The 14501-nt window shown below is 45.3% G+C and overlaps 1 protein-coding gene across 2 annotated transcripts in view; it reads right to left on the bottom strand.

Moving 5' to 3' along the window:
* Positions 1-6582: 6582 nt before the first annotated feature.
* Positions 6583-14501, bottom strand: part of CLSPN (claspin) — a 38201-nt gene continuing 30282 nt past the window's right edge. For both annotated transcript variants that reach the window (XM_072610068.1, XM_072610069.1), the window contains exons 18-25: positions 14147-14289; positions 11266-11430; positions 11051-11172; positions 10689-10816; positions 10054-10159; positions 9186-9268; positions 8350-8511; positions 6583-8041 (exon numbers count right to left, since the gene is read on the bottom strand). In XM_072610068.1, coding sequence (XP_072466169.1) covers positions 7937-8041; positions 8350-8511; positions 9186-9268; positions 10054-10159; positions 10689-10816; positions 11051-11172; positions 11266-11430; positions 14147-14289 — 1014 coding nt within the window. In that variant the 3' untranslated portion in view covers positions 6583-7936. The remainder of the gene's footprint in view (positions 8042-8349; positions 8512-9185; positions 9269-10053; positions 10160-10688; positions 10817-11050; positions 11173-11265; positions 11431-14146; positions 14290-14501) is intronic.

Genomic DNA, 14501 nt, shown 5'->3' with positions numbered 1-14501 from the left:
GGAAGAGGGGTGCAGGGGTGGGATGGGATGCCAATGGATGGAGTGACCTGGTCACTGGGTGCAGAAGGATGGGGTTGGAGGCTCTGGTCCATATTCTAGGAAATTGGAATGGAAAAGGAATAGGGAACTGCAAATGATGCCAAAGCACCTGAGGAACAGTTCCAATTTGGCCTACCTGGTGTGCAACTAAGCCTTTAGTTTCAGGAAGGTGTGAGCCGTCACTCCCAGGTGAGGGCTAGAACAAGCCAACTAGATGGGAGCCTCAGCTGTCAACCAGCCCATATACACCTCTGGCCCCGCCAGGTGGCTGAGACATTGCTGCCCTCTAGTGGTCAGAGAGCAGCAAAGCAACCACCAGCTCCCCGGGGGGAGGCTGGAGATGGACAGTGGTCTTTCCCAAATACCTGTTTGTTTCCTACCCCCTTCCCCTGGGGAAAGACACTTCCCTGTCTTTTTCTCATCCCTGCTCTCCTCTAGCCCTGGCTCTTGGGCAGGTGCAAGCATCTCCCCTTATTATGAGAAGGGATAGGAAGCATCAGAACCTTCCATCGGTGTGCTTATGTGCGTTCAGAACATGGGATTAGCTGAGGGTGGGACCCCTCTTTCCTCCTGGTCCCTGCCCTTCCCTCAAGCACATACCTGGCCCACACTCTTGTGCCCACAGAGGGAGCAGGAAAGGCCTCCTGCAGAAGGAAGGCCTTGAACTGATTCTTGAAGGAAATCAGCAGTTCCAAGAGGTGGAAGAAAGCATTCTAAGCTCGAAGAACATCCGGTGCACAACAAATACTTGGACCTGGAAGAACCTAATAATCATCTAGTCCACCTAGCCTGTTTTACGGATGAGAAAACTGAGGCCCAGAGAAAGTATGAGCCAATGAATGGTTCAAGAAGGCCAATGGAGCCTCTTTCTCTTGAGATTTTAAAGGAATAAAATAGTAGAGAAAACCCTACTCCACTCACAAATGCCCAACCCCACAACCCACCCAAGCTGGCCAGGGAACAAACAGGCAGCTGTGGGGATTTCTTCCTGGTATTTAACTTGGCTTCTATCTGCCATGATTAAAACTTATTTCACCATATGCAAATATCAGAAGGGGACAGGAAAGGGAACAGGGAGGATTTAATTCCCTAGGTATAAGAAATATATTCTACAGCAGTGGTGTACCTCAGCTGCCCAGCTGGGGGGAGGGGGAGAAGAAAAAACAGTGAGACAGAAACAGCCACATCTAGTCTCCTAGCCTCATTGACCAAACACCAAGATTTGTTTCCTGTTCCCTGAGATGGATGTTGAATTTTCTTGTTTGATTTCAGGTTTCAAAGAATTCAAAGCAAAAGGGACAAAAGGTTTGTGGCTGGAGAAATGGTCCCTCTTCCCCTGTAGGCCCAGACAATTCACATACCTTTGTATGAAGCACTGACCATGGATAGGGTCACAGTTCAAGAGGATCTTTAGATATGAAAGGATGACACCAACAGTGGGGCTGGGGGAGTTTAATATGGTTAACTATCCCTCCTCACCAACCCCCCCCCCCCAAATTGTCATTTTGGTCTGACCAATGGTCACATGAGACTTCCCCCCTCCTCCCCAAAGGCTCAAGCTTCCATCCTGGCCACTGGGATCTAATTTTTCACATTTGGAAAACCCAGATGATTTTTGCCTGGGTCCATCTGGTTTGCCAAATAACCTGTCTTTTTGATAAATAACGTAAGTTAAATTAGACAAGACAAAGAGTTGGGGTAGACAGAGGCTGGCTTTCCTCCCTAGGAAGAGGAAGTGAGTGGGGGTGGGGAATAGCATATGGGTCAGACCATGACTGGCCTCAAACCTTCCTAGACTTCAGTGTAGGCCCATTACTTCTCAAACCTCAGTCTTTGCCCTAGGGCACTTCTGGGTAACTGGGTGCCCCTTTCATCTCCTTTATACAAAAAAGAGTCGAGGCAAGTGGGGAGCCTAGAACCTTCGTCCTAAAGCTCCTCATTCTGGGCCATGGGATATGGAAGCTAGGTTTCCTGTCTGCCTCACTACTTCTCACAATGCCTCCAAGCAGCAACCGTGGGTATATCTCTCAGGGAAGCAGGAAATAGGAGCCCCTCCCTTCAAAGCCTTCCACCACAGGGGGAAAAGCAGATCAATAACCTGGAAATGAAAAGCCTTTGAGGTGAGAGCAGAAAGAGGGAGGGAGAGAGGGAAGAGGGAAAGGGTCACAGTACCACTGGCCTGGCAGTCAGGAGGCAGCCATTAAAACAGACTCAGTGACTGAGATTCAGGTTGCCAGGGAACAAAGCAAACTCTCCAGAGACACCAGCAAATCAGAGACTTTGTTCACATTCCCAAAATACTGCAGAATCTGGGAGTGAGCATGGAGGAAACCAAAGTGAACCCTCTCTGTCAGATGCCACAGCCCAGGCAGCAGGAGGAGGGTGGTAAGGGCATGTTGCAGAAGCTGGGAGGGAAAGCTAATCATCCCCCTAAGCCCAGGTTCTCAGCCCAGTTCTACCATTAGCTATAGTAGTAGATGACATTCTTTATAACACTTTTAAGGTTTACAAAGCCTCCTAATAGTCCTGTGAGGGTTGGTACAAATGACATCATTGTATAGCCTTGGGCAAGTCCCTTCATCTTGGGCCTCAGTTTCCCCAACTGTAAAATAAAGAGGCCAAATTAGATGACTTCTAATGTTCCTGGCTCTAAAATTGATGAGTATCTCTCAGGGACCCAAGGGAAGAAATAGAAATGACCTTCTAGCTGGGTTCAGGGGCTGGACTTCACCTAGGACCCCTGTCTCTTCCCCACCCCCAACTTAGCATAGTAGAAGCAATACTCAAATAAGAATCTCTCTGTTGTACTAACTAGCATATGCCAGTTTTCCTCACCAGGCCTGTTCTACCATCTGCAGGATGAGAATAGTACCCTTACCTACCTCACAAAGTTTACTGCATGGATTAAATAGGGCAAGTTTTTATAGCACTATGATAGTAAGATGCAATCAATCAGATTTTTGTTAAGCACTAACTAGGTGCCTGGCATTGTGCTAAGTACTGGAAAATGATTGTTCTAGAAGTACAGGCTGACTAGAAGTACCTATGCTTGGTGGTGTGGAGGAGGGAATAGTTAAAGATAGGCCCCTGCCCTTAAGGAGCTCACAATAGTCATGCTATTAGAACAGTGCTCTCTAGGAATAAGGCCCAGAGCCCTTGGGGGATTCTGGTCCTGGGTCACAAGGTCCCAGGAATCAGCGGAGGCTACTCCAGGTGGCATCAACCCAAATCTCCCTCTGCCCATCTGCAAAATCTCCAGCGTGAGCCACTTACATCCAATCCTCAAAGCAGGCAAAGTAGGGACTGAGGAAATACTTACAATCCTCCTCCCCCTCCCGAGCCCCCCACAAGGGACTGAGGGCACCTTGTCACCACAGGACCTCAGCAACTGAGCAGTAACCTGATGTCTACACATAAAGAGGCCCCTAAAGGGCTTGTGTTAATCTGTGTTAAAGTAATGAGGTGGCAAGGGAATGGAGAGCTCATTAAAATTGGATTTGCTGTCATCTCTAGCCTCCAACCCCCGACTTTCAAGCAGGGGTTTTATGTCTCAGACCACTGGCTACACTCATTCCTTTCCTCATCTTTCCTCATTAACACATTCCTACAGAAAACCTCTTGGCCATCCCTATGCACAGTGAGCAGCCACTCATGTAGGGGAAGAGCAAAGTCACCTCCGTTGATTTATTTATACAGTAGTGTTTAGACAAGATCCCAGATGACCCTCACAGCAGCTCGAGGAAGGAGGTCCTGCCAAATTATTATTTGCATTTGACAGATGAGGAAACTGAGGCTGACAGAGCTCAACTCCCTCCAGGTCACACACAGCTCTTCTTATAGAAGTCTGTTAGCTTTCTCTCTGCCTCAGACTGCTGCTCTGTAGCAAAGACTAAAGCCAGAGCTGAACCCTGAACAGGAGCAGAGGTGTACAGCCCAGACTTCATCTGGGTACAAAGGGTAGTTTAGTGAGGTCAGGCCCCTGATGAAGAGAAGTCCTCTTTCTCTCTCCCTCTCTAGTTATTTCTTCTGAACTCATCACTTCGGACCTATTAAGCCAACATCCTTCATCTGGTGTTAGCTGTTTGGCAGTTAAGGTAGTATAAGGGACAGCCAGCATTAACCCTTTCGCTCAGACTCAGTTCTCCATGTGTTGGCTACCAAGGCTTGAAAGAAAGCAATTGGGAGGCAAAACCATCTACTGCACAGGTTTCTCTGGCACCAGTCATCAATTCTGTCCTTGAAAGGTCACGACCTCTCCCAATTTCTCATTCTCCAATATGCTGAAAGTATGGAACAAAGCATGGCCAGGAGGAAAATGCCAGTGCTTTCCTTCCCTATCTTTGTGAGCTCCTGCCTCTTTCTGTCTCCCTGTGAGGGCAGCCCTGCTGGGGCTAATACTTAAACAAAGGCCACAGGGAGCTGAGCGCACTCCCATGACTGTCTGCAGAGAATGACAAGCTGGAAGCATTAGCCTGGTACTGTGACAAAGTAAATACACCAGAAGTTCCTAAGGGATAACACAATACAGAAGAAAAGCACTGGACCATGGCCTTGGGTTTAAGTCCCATCCGCTTCACCACTGACTTGTGGTGTTGTGTGACCTTTGACAAGTCCCGCTATCTTTTTTATTAGCTTTGGTTTCCTCTGTAAAACAGAGATATTAGGATGCTACTAACCTCCTGGAGTTGTTGGGGTTCTTTCTTTTTGGAGGCAATCGGGGTAAAGTGATTTGCCCAGGGTCATACAACTAGTATCTGAGGCTGGATTTGAACTCAGGTCCTCCTAATTTCAAGGCTGATGTTCTATCTATTACACCTAAATGTCTGGGCTGTTAGGTTTCAAAACACTTATAACAAAATATTTATATGCAAAACATTTTGTAACCATGAAATGTTTTTAAAATGTGAGTGAAAATAATAACGATAGTAATATAGCACCATTTCTCTGGCCCTTTTCAGTTGTATTCAATAACTAATGACCCCTTTGGGGGTTTTCTTGGCAAAGATACTGGTGTGGTTTGCCACTTCCTTCTCCAGCTCATTTAGCAGATGAGGAAACTGAGACAAACAGGGTTAAGTGACTTGTCCAGGGTCACACAGCTGGTGTCTGAGGGCAAATTTTAATTCATGTCTTCCTAACTCCATGTCCAGTGCTGACTGGCTGTCAGCTCCTTCTTCAACAAGAGTTATTTAGAAGCACTGGGGTAAAAGAAAGGCAAAGACGGTCCCTGCCTTCATGGAGTTCAGTCTAATGAGCAGAGCTTACAGGTGATTCACACTAGCTTCTAATCTACACCTGGTGGTCACCAGCAGGAGGATTATGAGCGGCAAGATGGCAGAGTAGCTGTTTTCCCCATAACTCTCCAACTAAATTCAAAAGGAAGATCTGCTGTATCTAAAGTAATTAAAGTTGAATGCCCAAGATTGGGATGGAAATACCACACCTTATGGCATCATCTTCTCTCCCCACCCCAGGCACCAGGTGCAGGCAGCACAAACAATTTCACAAGTTCGTGACAGAGGTTCTGGCTGAGTTGGCCCCTACCTCGACCTCCTCTCAATGCACCGCACTAATTTGGGACTCCTCTGTCCCAGGAAGCTCATGACTGGGACATCTCACCAGATCCCATCAGTCTGGAGACTACCTTATCCCACCCTTGGTCTCAAATGACTGGAGGGTAGATTCCATTTAAGCAGGAAGCACAGCTCAGAACAGCTTATTTCTCATTCTGCTGGCACAACTCTGGGCTGCCACCATGCCTCCACATTGGATACCTTCCCTTTCTCCTCCCCCCTCTTTTCAGCTTCTTTTGGGGGGTCTTTCCCCCATTCGATTGTAAGTTCCTTGAGGGCAGGGACTGTCTTTTCTTGTTCACATGTGTCCCCAGTGCTTAACACAGTGACTGGTACATGGTAGGCACTTAATAAATGCTTACAAACTTCTATGTTAGTGACTCAGTCTGAATCTTCCCTCTCCCACAAGGGGCAGAAAATACTCATTCTGTTCAGCCATATGAAAAAAAAAAGGAATGCAACTGTCAGGGTGGAAGAGTGGTCTTCAGAGAGCGGGTTAGAGAGGAAGGAGCTTCCCTGCCCAGGACTAGAAACCTGGCTTGGATCAGGCTTTTCCACATGGTACCACTTACTCTGGGGAAGGAATCAATCATTTACCAGGCCTCAGTACCCCATTCTTTCCCAACCTAGGAAGCTGAAGATGCTTGGCCTTAGTATTCTCTACAGAAGAAAAAAATTTGAGCCACAGCAAGGGATGGGGAACCAGGAGTAAGGAAGGAAGCCAGAGACAAACTGCTCGGGATACGAAGAACAGGCTTGAAAGATACAAAATCCAAGAAAGAAAGGCTGGCTGAGAGCCTGGCATCCAATCAGGAAATCTTTCAGTGATTCTAAGATGCCAACAAAGGGAAAATGGCAGCAGCTCTCTGGACCAGCATGCTAAGGGCATAGCTCATTGATGAGATATTCTTTGCAGTCTTTTAAATGGGGCAGATGTGTTCTGAAAAGAGACACGTATCTGACCTCAGAATTTTAAAAATTGTTCAATGGGTCACACACTGACATTTATTACAAACTCTATCTGCATTAAGACATTTCTATACATCTCCCCCCAATAAAATTACAAATATACAAATAGCTTTCTTTGCCCAAGACTTCAGAATCATTAGTGCTGGAAAGCGCTGAAAGCCCAGACCTAATGAGGCCAGCTGAACTCATGTGCAGGAGGGAGCTCTTCCCTGGATGGAACAGTTCAGTCTGAGCCACCTTCCCAGACATTCAGAGGTTTTCTCTTTGGAGTAGCCCAGCTCCTCAGGTCAGGGGAAAAACTGTGGGAACCTTGGGTGGCTAAGAGAGAAGAAGGAGGCTTGGACAGTTCTCTTCAACCACAAAGCTCCTACAGTCTGACAAAAGAGAAAAACTATCTTTAGCAGGAAGGGCACAGTGGCTGTCTCTCAGATTAAAGATAAAATGCCCCTGCCCTGGTCAGGAAAGGGCCACACATTCAGCCCTGGAAAAATACAATTAAGTATGTGGGCAGATTCTCTTCTGGGGAGTGAGAAGGAGAAAGCCTAGAAAACCTCTTCTGAACTGGGAAGGGTGATTTTGATCCAGGTGAAAAGATTTCCTGTCTTGTCGGGAATTTAAGGGAAAAAGGAGCAAGGTTCTCCCTGCCACATGCCACCAGGCTTGAAATATTACCCTGACTTTGCCCTATTTCCTCTCCTTATCAATCTCACCCCCACCAGGGTGAGGGCCTGAGTGCTGGGAGAAGAATCTTTTTCAAGATTGTACCATAAAAACAGCAAAGGCAAATTTCTGAAAATTTCAAGCTAATTTAAGGAGAGTAATAAGGGTGGGTATGTAGATATGTAGAGGGACAGAGGGGTTCAATGACATCTATAAGACCAGTCTCTGAAGGTCTATCACTCTGAATCTTTTGGAAAGGAACAGAATTCTAACATGGTGACTATCACTGCCAGTTATTAACACTGGTTTCTTCCTCAATACCAGACTTCTTTAAATTATAATCCCTCTCTCTCTACCTTCCCCCTCCTGTCAGTGTAGGCCTCTGTCTGGACATGGTCTATTGGGCACCAGAGGGAGGAGAGTTTGGGTCACCTGTCTCAGAACCAATATCCCAAACACAGCAGCAGCAGACCTGCAGCCAATCCAGAGCCTGATAAGGCAGTAAAGGTAAGCTGTGTATGCAGAAAGTTCCAGACTCAGCCTTCAAAGTTTCTTCTTAATGTGCTGACTGGGAAAAGAGAAGAGAAAGATGGAGAAGAAATGGATTCCAACCATTGGTGCCAGGAATGTCCCAAGATGACTTCTGATTCTGACTCTTCAACTCAGCTGGTTGTTGGCACCAAATCCCAAAAAAATTAGCTTTCTAAGTACTTAAAGATGCTCCGGTTTGATCCTAAAGTGCTGTCTGCTTTGAGGTGCTTGGGAGACGGGGAGGCCAAAGGGAGGCCCTTTCTCTTCACCTACAAGACAGAGAGGGAGTCAGTAAAACAAATACCATAGGACCTAACTCTTAACTGGAAGGCCCCTTAAATGGAAATAGGTTAACAATGAAACAAAATAACATTTTCTGGGCAGGTCAATATGCTGATCATGCTGTAACAGTGCTCTGGGGATATGGGAATTCTGAGGCCAAAGGGTCAGCCCCTGTCACAGCAGCCTGCGTTACAAAAGCAGGAAATGTAATTCAGAAGTCAAGTATGATAGGAGTGGTTCCTCTAGGACTCCCTCTGGCAGGGCCTTTCCCACACCTGCTCACTTCTTTCCCTACCTGAGGCTTAGAAGGCTCCTTTGCCTCCTCATTCTTGACTGGGGAGAGTGTGTGGAAGACAAAATTCCTGGAGTTTCGAGGAGCAGTAGGGTTGAGGTCAGAGAGGGTTGACAGCTTCTGGAGCAGAATTTTGGGTTGATTCAGCAGGGAGCCTGTCCTTAGCTGAGAAGAAAGACAAAAGAGCCTGGGTGGGCAACGAATGCCCCAAACTGTGGGCACAGGGTGAATGGGGAGGAAGCCTCCATTTCTTTTGGTTTTGTTAACACTCCCTTTCCAAGGCCCAACAGCTTCATTGAAGAAATGGTACAGATTTTGCTTCAGCGCCTATCTACCTCTAACAAAGTAAAGCAAAGTTTACAGTCTCCATCCTCCCACCATCAACTCAAGAAGAGGAAGCCCCAAGCTGTGACAACATACGGCTTGCCTGAATATCATTCAGTCAGTCAACAAACATTTCTTAAACACCTACTATGCACCAGTGCTAAGCACTGGGGACACAAGGGCAAAAGACAAAACCATGAGGGATTCCTGAGGCTAGCAGGCATCACCTGGATGAAGAGTCAGCAAAGGAGACAGAGAAGGATTGGTCAGAGAAGTAGAAAGAGAAATAAGAAAGAATAGTGTCTCAAAAACCTAGAGAATAGAGAGTATCTAGGAGAAGAGGGGGATCAACGAGGTGAGAGGCTAGACAGATCAGGAAGGGTGAGGGCTCAGCAAAGATCATTGGATCTGGCCATTAAGAGATTATTGGTATCTCTGGAGAGAGCAGTCTTGTGAAATGATGAGGTTGGAAGTCAGACTGCAGTGAGAATGAGAAGAGGGAGGGAGCAACCAACCTGGTGGGCACTTCCAGGCCTGATAGCTTCAAAGGGGCTTCTGGGCAAGGATTTTGCTTCTTGAGCAACAGGGACACGATTGACTAGAAACAGAGAAAAATGGACATGTTTCTTACCTGGCAATGGCACAGAAAGAAACCTGTTCTGGGCAAAGCTGCATACATGAGCTTTTAAGTCCTAACTGTCTAGCCAACCATGCAAATAAACCAGAGGTGGATGGAAGACGGCAAGAAATACTTTTCAGCTCTAAACATGCGATCCTATGAACCTGGAGGCAGGCGCTGTGATAATTTTATAATGGTGGCTAAGACTAGAGTAAGTGACCATAAGAAATCCACAGTAATAGATCTGTTGGGAGGGAGAGGCTTGGTAACACTTATATCAATACGGGAGCATGAGATTTATTATTGTTTTAAGGATAAAGGAGACACCTCCCTCCCTGTAACACTCTAGTCACAAGAACCCTCCTCATCGCACTGTGGAACGCAAAACTCACAGGTGACAGAGCCCTAAGGAAATGTGATGTGACTAAAGGTTGCAGCAGACCTGAGCCTGGGGAACAAAGCAGCACTTAGGCTCTTGAAAAATGGATGGTAGCCCTGATTTTCCCAGAGTTCCTTTCCTTCCAAGACTAGAATGGTGCCCACACAACCCTCTTAACAGCTTGGAATTGTGCTGAGGTTACGTATAGCCTCATTTTTATTTGATGAAATATGCTTGGGGAATATTAGGCAAATAAACCAGAAAAATGAAAACTACAAGTCTCTCATGACCCCCAAAACTAAGATGCCACAGTTCCTTCAGCCTGGACTGGTCTTCCATGACCACTCCAAGCAGACTGGCCCCAAAGGGTGGGCAGGCAGCTTACCTTTCTTCTCAAGTGCTTTGGCAGTGGCTTTCTTAGCCAGCATCATAAACTGACTCTCTTCTCCAATTTGATCTTCCTCATCAGCTGTAATTTTCCCCTGCTGAGCCTGAAAATAAAATTCATATGCCATCAGCAAAAAAATCACACGACTTTCCCAGAGCTCCCCAAAGGGCTGCCCTGTCAAACTTGGGGTTATGAGATCAGGGCTACTGAACTTCTATTTTGCAATTTGTTTTAAGCAACAGGTTGACAGACAAATGTGTTTCTGTATTTCTTCTGGCTGCCTAAGTTTGATGAAGCAATACTCCATGGGAGTAGCTGGAGATGGCTACTTCCTAGAACAAAGACTTCAGGGGCTAAGATCTACTATAAACCAAAGAAGCTCATGCCATGAACAGAGCTTCCCAAGGAGATGCTGCTCTAAACTACTGGAGGGCACCGATGATGGTTCCTGCCGTCACAGAACTTTAACATAGAGAAGGACCACAGAGACTCTCTAGTCTAATCCAGCAGACGAGGATTCTGAGGCCCACAGAGATTAAGAAACTCGATAGCAATCTGTGAATCTGAGATTAGTGCTTTTTCACTTAAAGGCTGTGACAAAAGATCTAGTAAATTTCCCATAGACTTAGTACCTGGTCCCGAAGCCACTGTTCTCGCTCAATCCGCTCTTTCCTCCATTTGGCTTCTGTTTCATCAAACTGTTCTTCATTCTGATCGTCATCGGAGTCTCTGTGAAACATGTCCATCTGGGAAGCATCGTCTAAATCAAGAGAGTCATGGGGGTCAGTTTTCTCTAATCTTAAGAGATTAAAAACTCCCTTGTAGAAAACGTGAATTCATTTGTATGAATGTAGAACTTACCAAACCACTGCAAGAAAAGATGGATTGCTACCAAGGACCAGGCATTTTCTCTAGTATGACATCTGGCTTCCCACTTTCCTCTCAAATAGGATGGAAATCCACAAAGCATACATTCTTTGCCCCCAAATCTCACCTATGTTTTTCCAACGGAATTTCCTTATTCGTCCGGGGCCATCACTGTGCAGGTCTCCATCAGCAAGGTACCTCTCCTGGTATAAGCGCAGTTGTCGTTTGTCATCATCTAACACAGCTTTCCTACAGAAATCACAAAGTCAAGGTCAGAATCAACAATCTGACTAAAGGAAAAATCTCTTAAGACCCTCATTCTTGCCCTGCTTGGATACTGACATGTGTATTTTGTTGACCTGGTCCTGCAGTTCTTCAGCAGAAGGAAGCTCTTCGTCAATTACATCTTCTTCATATTCATCGATCTCTTCCCCATCGTACTCATCCTCACTTCCCACTTCACTCCCCGACACCTCTGCCTCATCCTCCAGGTACCTCTTCAGCCTCCTACAGAGCAATTTGAAGGCTGTTAAAATAAAGCCAAACACACACACACACACACACACACACACACACACACACACACACACACACACACACAGCCGTAAGGAACCACTGGGGAAAACAGCAGACTCTTTCCCATCCCCAATGGGCCACCTTTTAATCAGAGTACCTGCTGGACGATCAAACCAACTATACTTTGCTTTCAATTACAGTACATCAAGGGAGGCTTAATGGGTGTGAGAGGAACTAAATAGAAACAGAGAATACAGGCAGGTGGTACAAAGGCTTTCCTTTCACAGCTCCTTGAATGATACTGTTCATCCTCCCCCTAATCTCCACCCCAGCCTTCATGAGAAATGAGCTCAAAGAGCATAAGATTTCAGACCAAGAAGAGACCTGAGAGATTTTTAGATCAATCCCAGAAGTCATTTTATAAAAGAGGAAACTGAGGGCCAGAGAAGGGAAGTGACTTGTCCAGGGTCACAGAGGTGACTTAAACCCAGGCCTTTGGACTCCATTGTTTTTCACAGCAACCCTGTCTTCGGCTCTCACTGACAATAGATTTGCTAGAGGTCACTATCAGAGTTTGCCACTAAATCCTGGAGCCAAAGGCTCATCCTTTATTTGTACAATGGGGCTGGCTCTGTACTTGGCCTTGCCCTGCTCAAGGCTTTTATCAACAACCAGAATGAAAAGCAAACTTATCAGGGGTGCAGCTTAGATAATGAGATAATTGGGACAGCCAATATAGCAGATGACAGAATTAAGGTTCCAAAATACTGTGACAGTATAGATCAGAGGTTGGCAAAATATGGCAAATCTAGCCTGCCACCTGTTTTTGTACAGTCTGCTACCATTTGCCAACCCCTGGTCTAGATTATGATTTTTTAAAAAAAGTAGAAGTACAAAAAAAATCAGGGGTAAATGTAAAATCCTCCATCTGGGTCACCAAAATCAATTTTATACATAGGAGACAGGGAGGATATGATGATTGACATTTGAAGGTATGGTTGTAATAATGAGCAAAATAAGGGGCAAAAGCTACATAGTTCGAGCAAATTTAGAAAAAGTTAAATAGTAGGGAGCATAAAAATATACTTGTACCCAATGACAATTCATTGCTTCATACAGCACTTTGAGTCAAGTCTTGGGCAAACACCTCCTTCTGTTGGGCATGTCAGTACTAAACTTGTACAGCTTGATCCTAGGTATCTCTGCCCTTGTCCCCAGACACTGTTCCTGATTTGGGTCCGGACCCTGCATATCTTCCAGCCTGTCTTCTGCCACTGGCCCACTGGCTCAGCAGCCCACTCCTGGTGTAATCAGTGCTGTTATAGAACTTTGGGAGAAATCCTCGGCCATAGCTTTCCTACCATCTCTCAACTTTGGAAGGTTCAAACATCTACAGTGCAATGTGCTCAGTCTAACCTCGTGGAAGGTATTATCCCCAGCACCAGTACAAGACTTGACCTAATGTTGTGTGACCCTGGACAAGTCACTTACCCCTATTTACCTCAGTTTTTCTCATCTGTAAAACGAGCTGGAAAAGGAAATGGTAATCCACTTCAGTATCTTTGCCAAGAAAACCCCAAATGGGGTCACAGACAGTCAGACACTAATGAAATGACTAAACAAAGGGCAGTTCAGGTGAAAATATTTCTGGCATTTTTAGTGGACTAAAGCTCTATCTATCCATGTCAATAAGGTGACCAAGCTATTTAAAAAAACAACAACACCCTAATATAATAGTATACTACATTAAAAAAAACATAGTATTCTGATCAAGGGAGGCAACAGTTCACTCTGTTGTGTGCTGGTGAAGTACTGAAGTACTGTGTTTAGTAATGGACACATTGTAGGAAGCAAAACAAACCAGAGCACATGGAGGGTGGGGGAGCTGAGGGAACTGAAGACCATGTCCTGTGAGAAAGAGCTGAGAGAATTAGGGATGCTTTAGCTGAGCGAAGACATGACTTAACAGGTGGAGGAACGACATGAAGATGACAGCTTAGAATGATTCTCTGTAGCTTCAGAGGGCAAAAATAGGACTCATGTATAGAAGTTACAAGGAACAGATTTTTGGGTCAGTGGAAAGGAAGAAATTTTTTTTTTTTACCAAGTAGAGCTGTCTAGAAATACAATAATAACTATTCACCTTTATATAATGCGTAAGATTTATGAAATATTTTCCTTACCCTAACCTGTGAGGTATGTATGACTGCAAGCACAAACAAGTATTATTATGATTATTCCTATTTTATAGATGAGGAAAACTGAAGCTCAGAGACAGGAGGTTACGTGATGTGCCAAAAATAACAGGGCTTGAAAGTGTCAGATCTGGGACTCAGTCAGATTCTCCTGACTCTAAGTTTAGTACTCCTTTCATTTACCACAGAGCTACTCATCATTGCAAGTGTTTAAGGAAAATCTGAACAACCATCTAGAAGGCAGGTTAGAGAAAAAAATCCTTCAGTTTGTGGAAGGTTGGACTATATAATCTGTAAAACCCTTTCAAAATCTTAGGAGTCTATGAGAACTGAAAGAAAAAGTTAAATGTTACTCAAGAGGAATGGAGGCCTTATTTTAGAGGAAGCCCATTTCCCCCAGTAGGAACCTGCTAACTCACAAATATAAACCTAAGCCAATGAAGCCATGAGGTTCCCAAGGGACATCCTATGAGTGGGCCCATGTGGTGACAAAAGTGAGCAGGACCCCTTACATTTGCCTTCTTTGTCTTTCGGACTGCTTCAAGAGTTCTTCCTCATCATCTTCATCATCTTCCTCATGGGCCTCCAGCTCAGAAGCTTCATCACCATCCTCCTGACCTTCAGAAGCTTCATTGTCTGATTCAGAATGCTCCTCCTGCCATGGAAAAGAGACACACCCTAAGCTAAACACACTGAAACGCGTTTTTCATCAAAGCCAGCTTTGAAATCATCTTCTGCCCAAACAGTCAAACATTTCGATCTATAGAATTGCTTCTGACATAGTACCAAACTTGGGGCCCTCAAATATTTGGGCGGGAGGAAAACTTCAATGTGTATCCATGTTAAGATAGGCAATCATTTCTGTAA

This window comes from Notamacropus eugenii, chromosome 5, assembly GCF_028372415.1.
Source record: "Notamacropus eugenii isolate mMacEug1 chromosome 5, mMacEug1.pri_v2, whole genome shotgun sequence".
Taxonomy (NCBI): Eukaryota; Metazoa; Chordata; class Mammalia; order Diprotodontia; family Macropodidae; genus Notamacropus; species Notamacropus eugenii.
The sequence above is the reverse complement of the archived record's forward strand: the minus strand, read 5'-3'. Positions and strand labels throughout refer to the sequence as shown.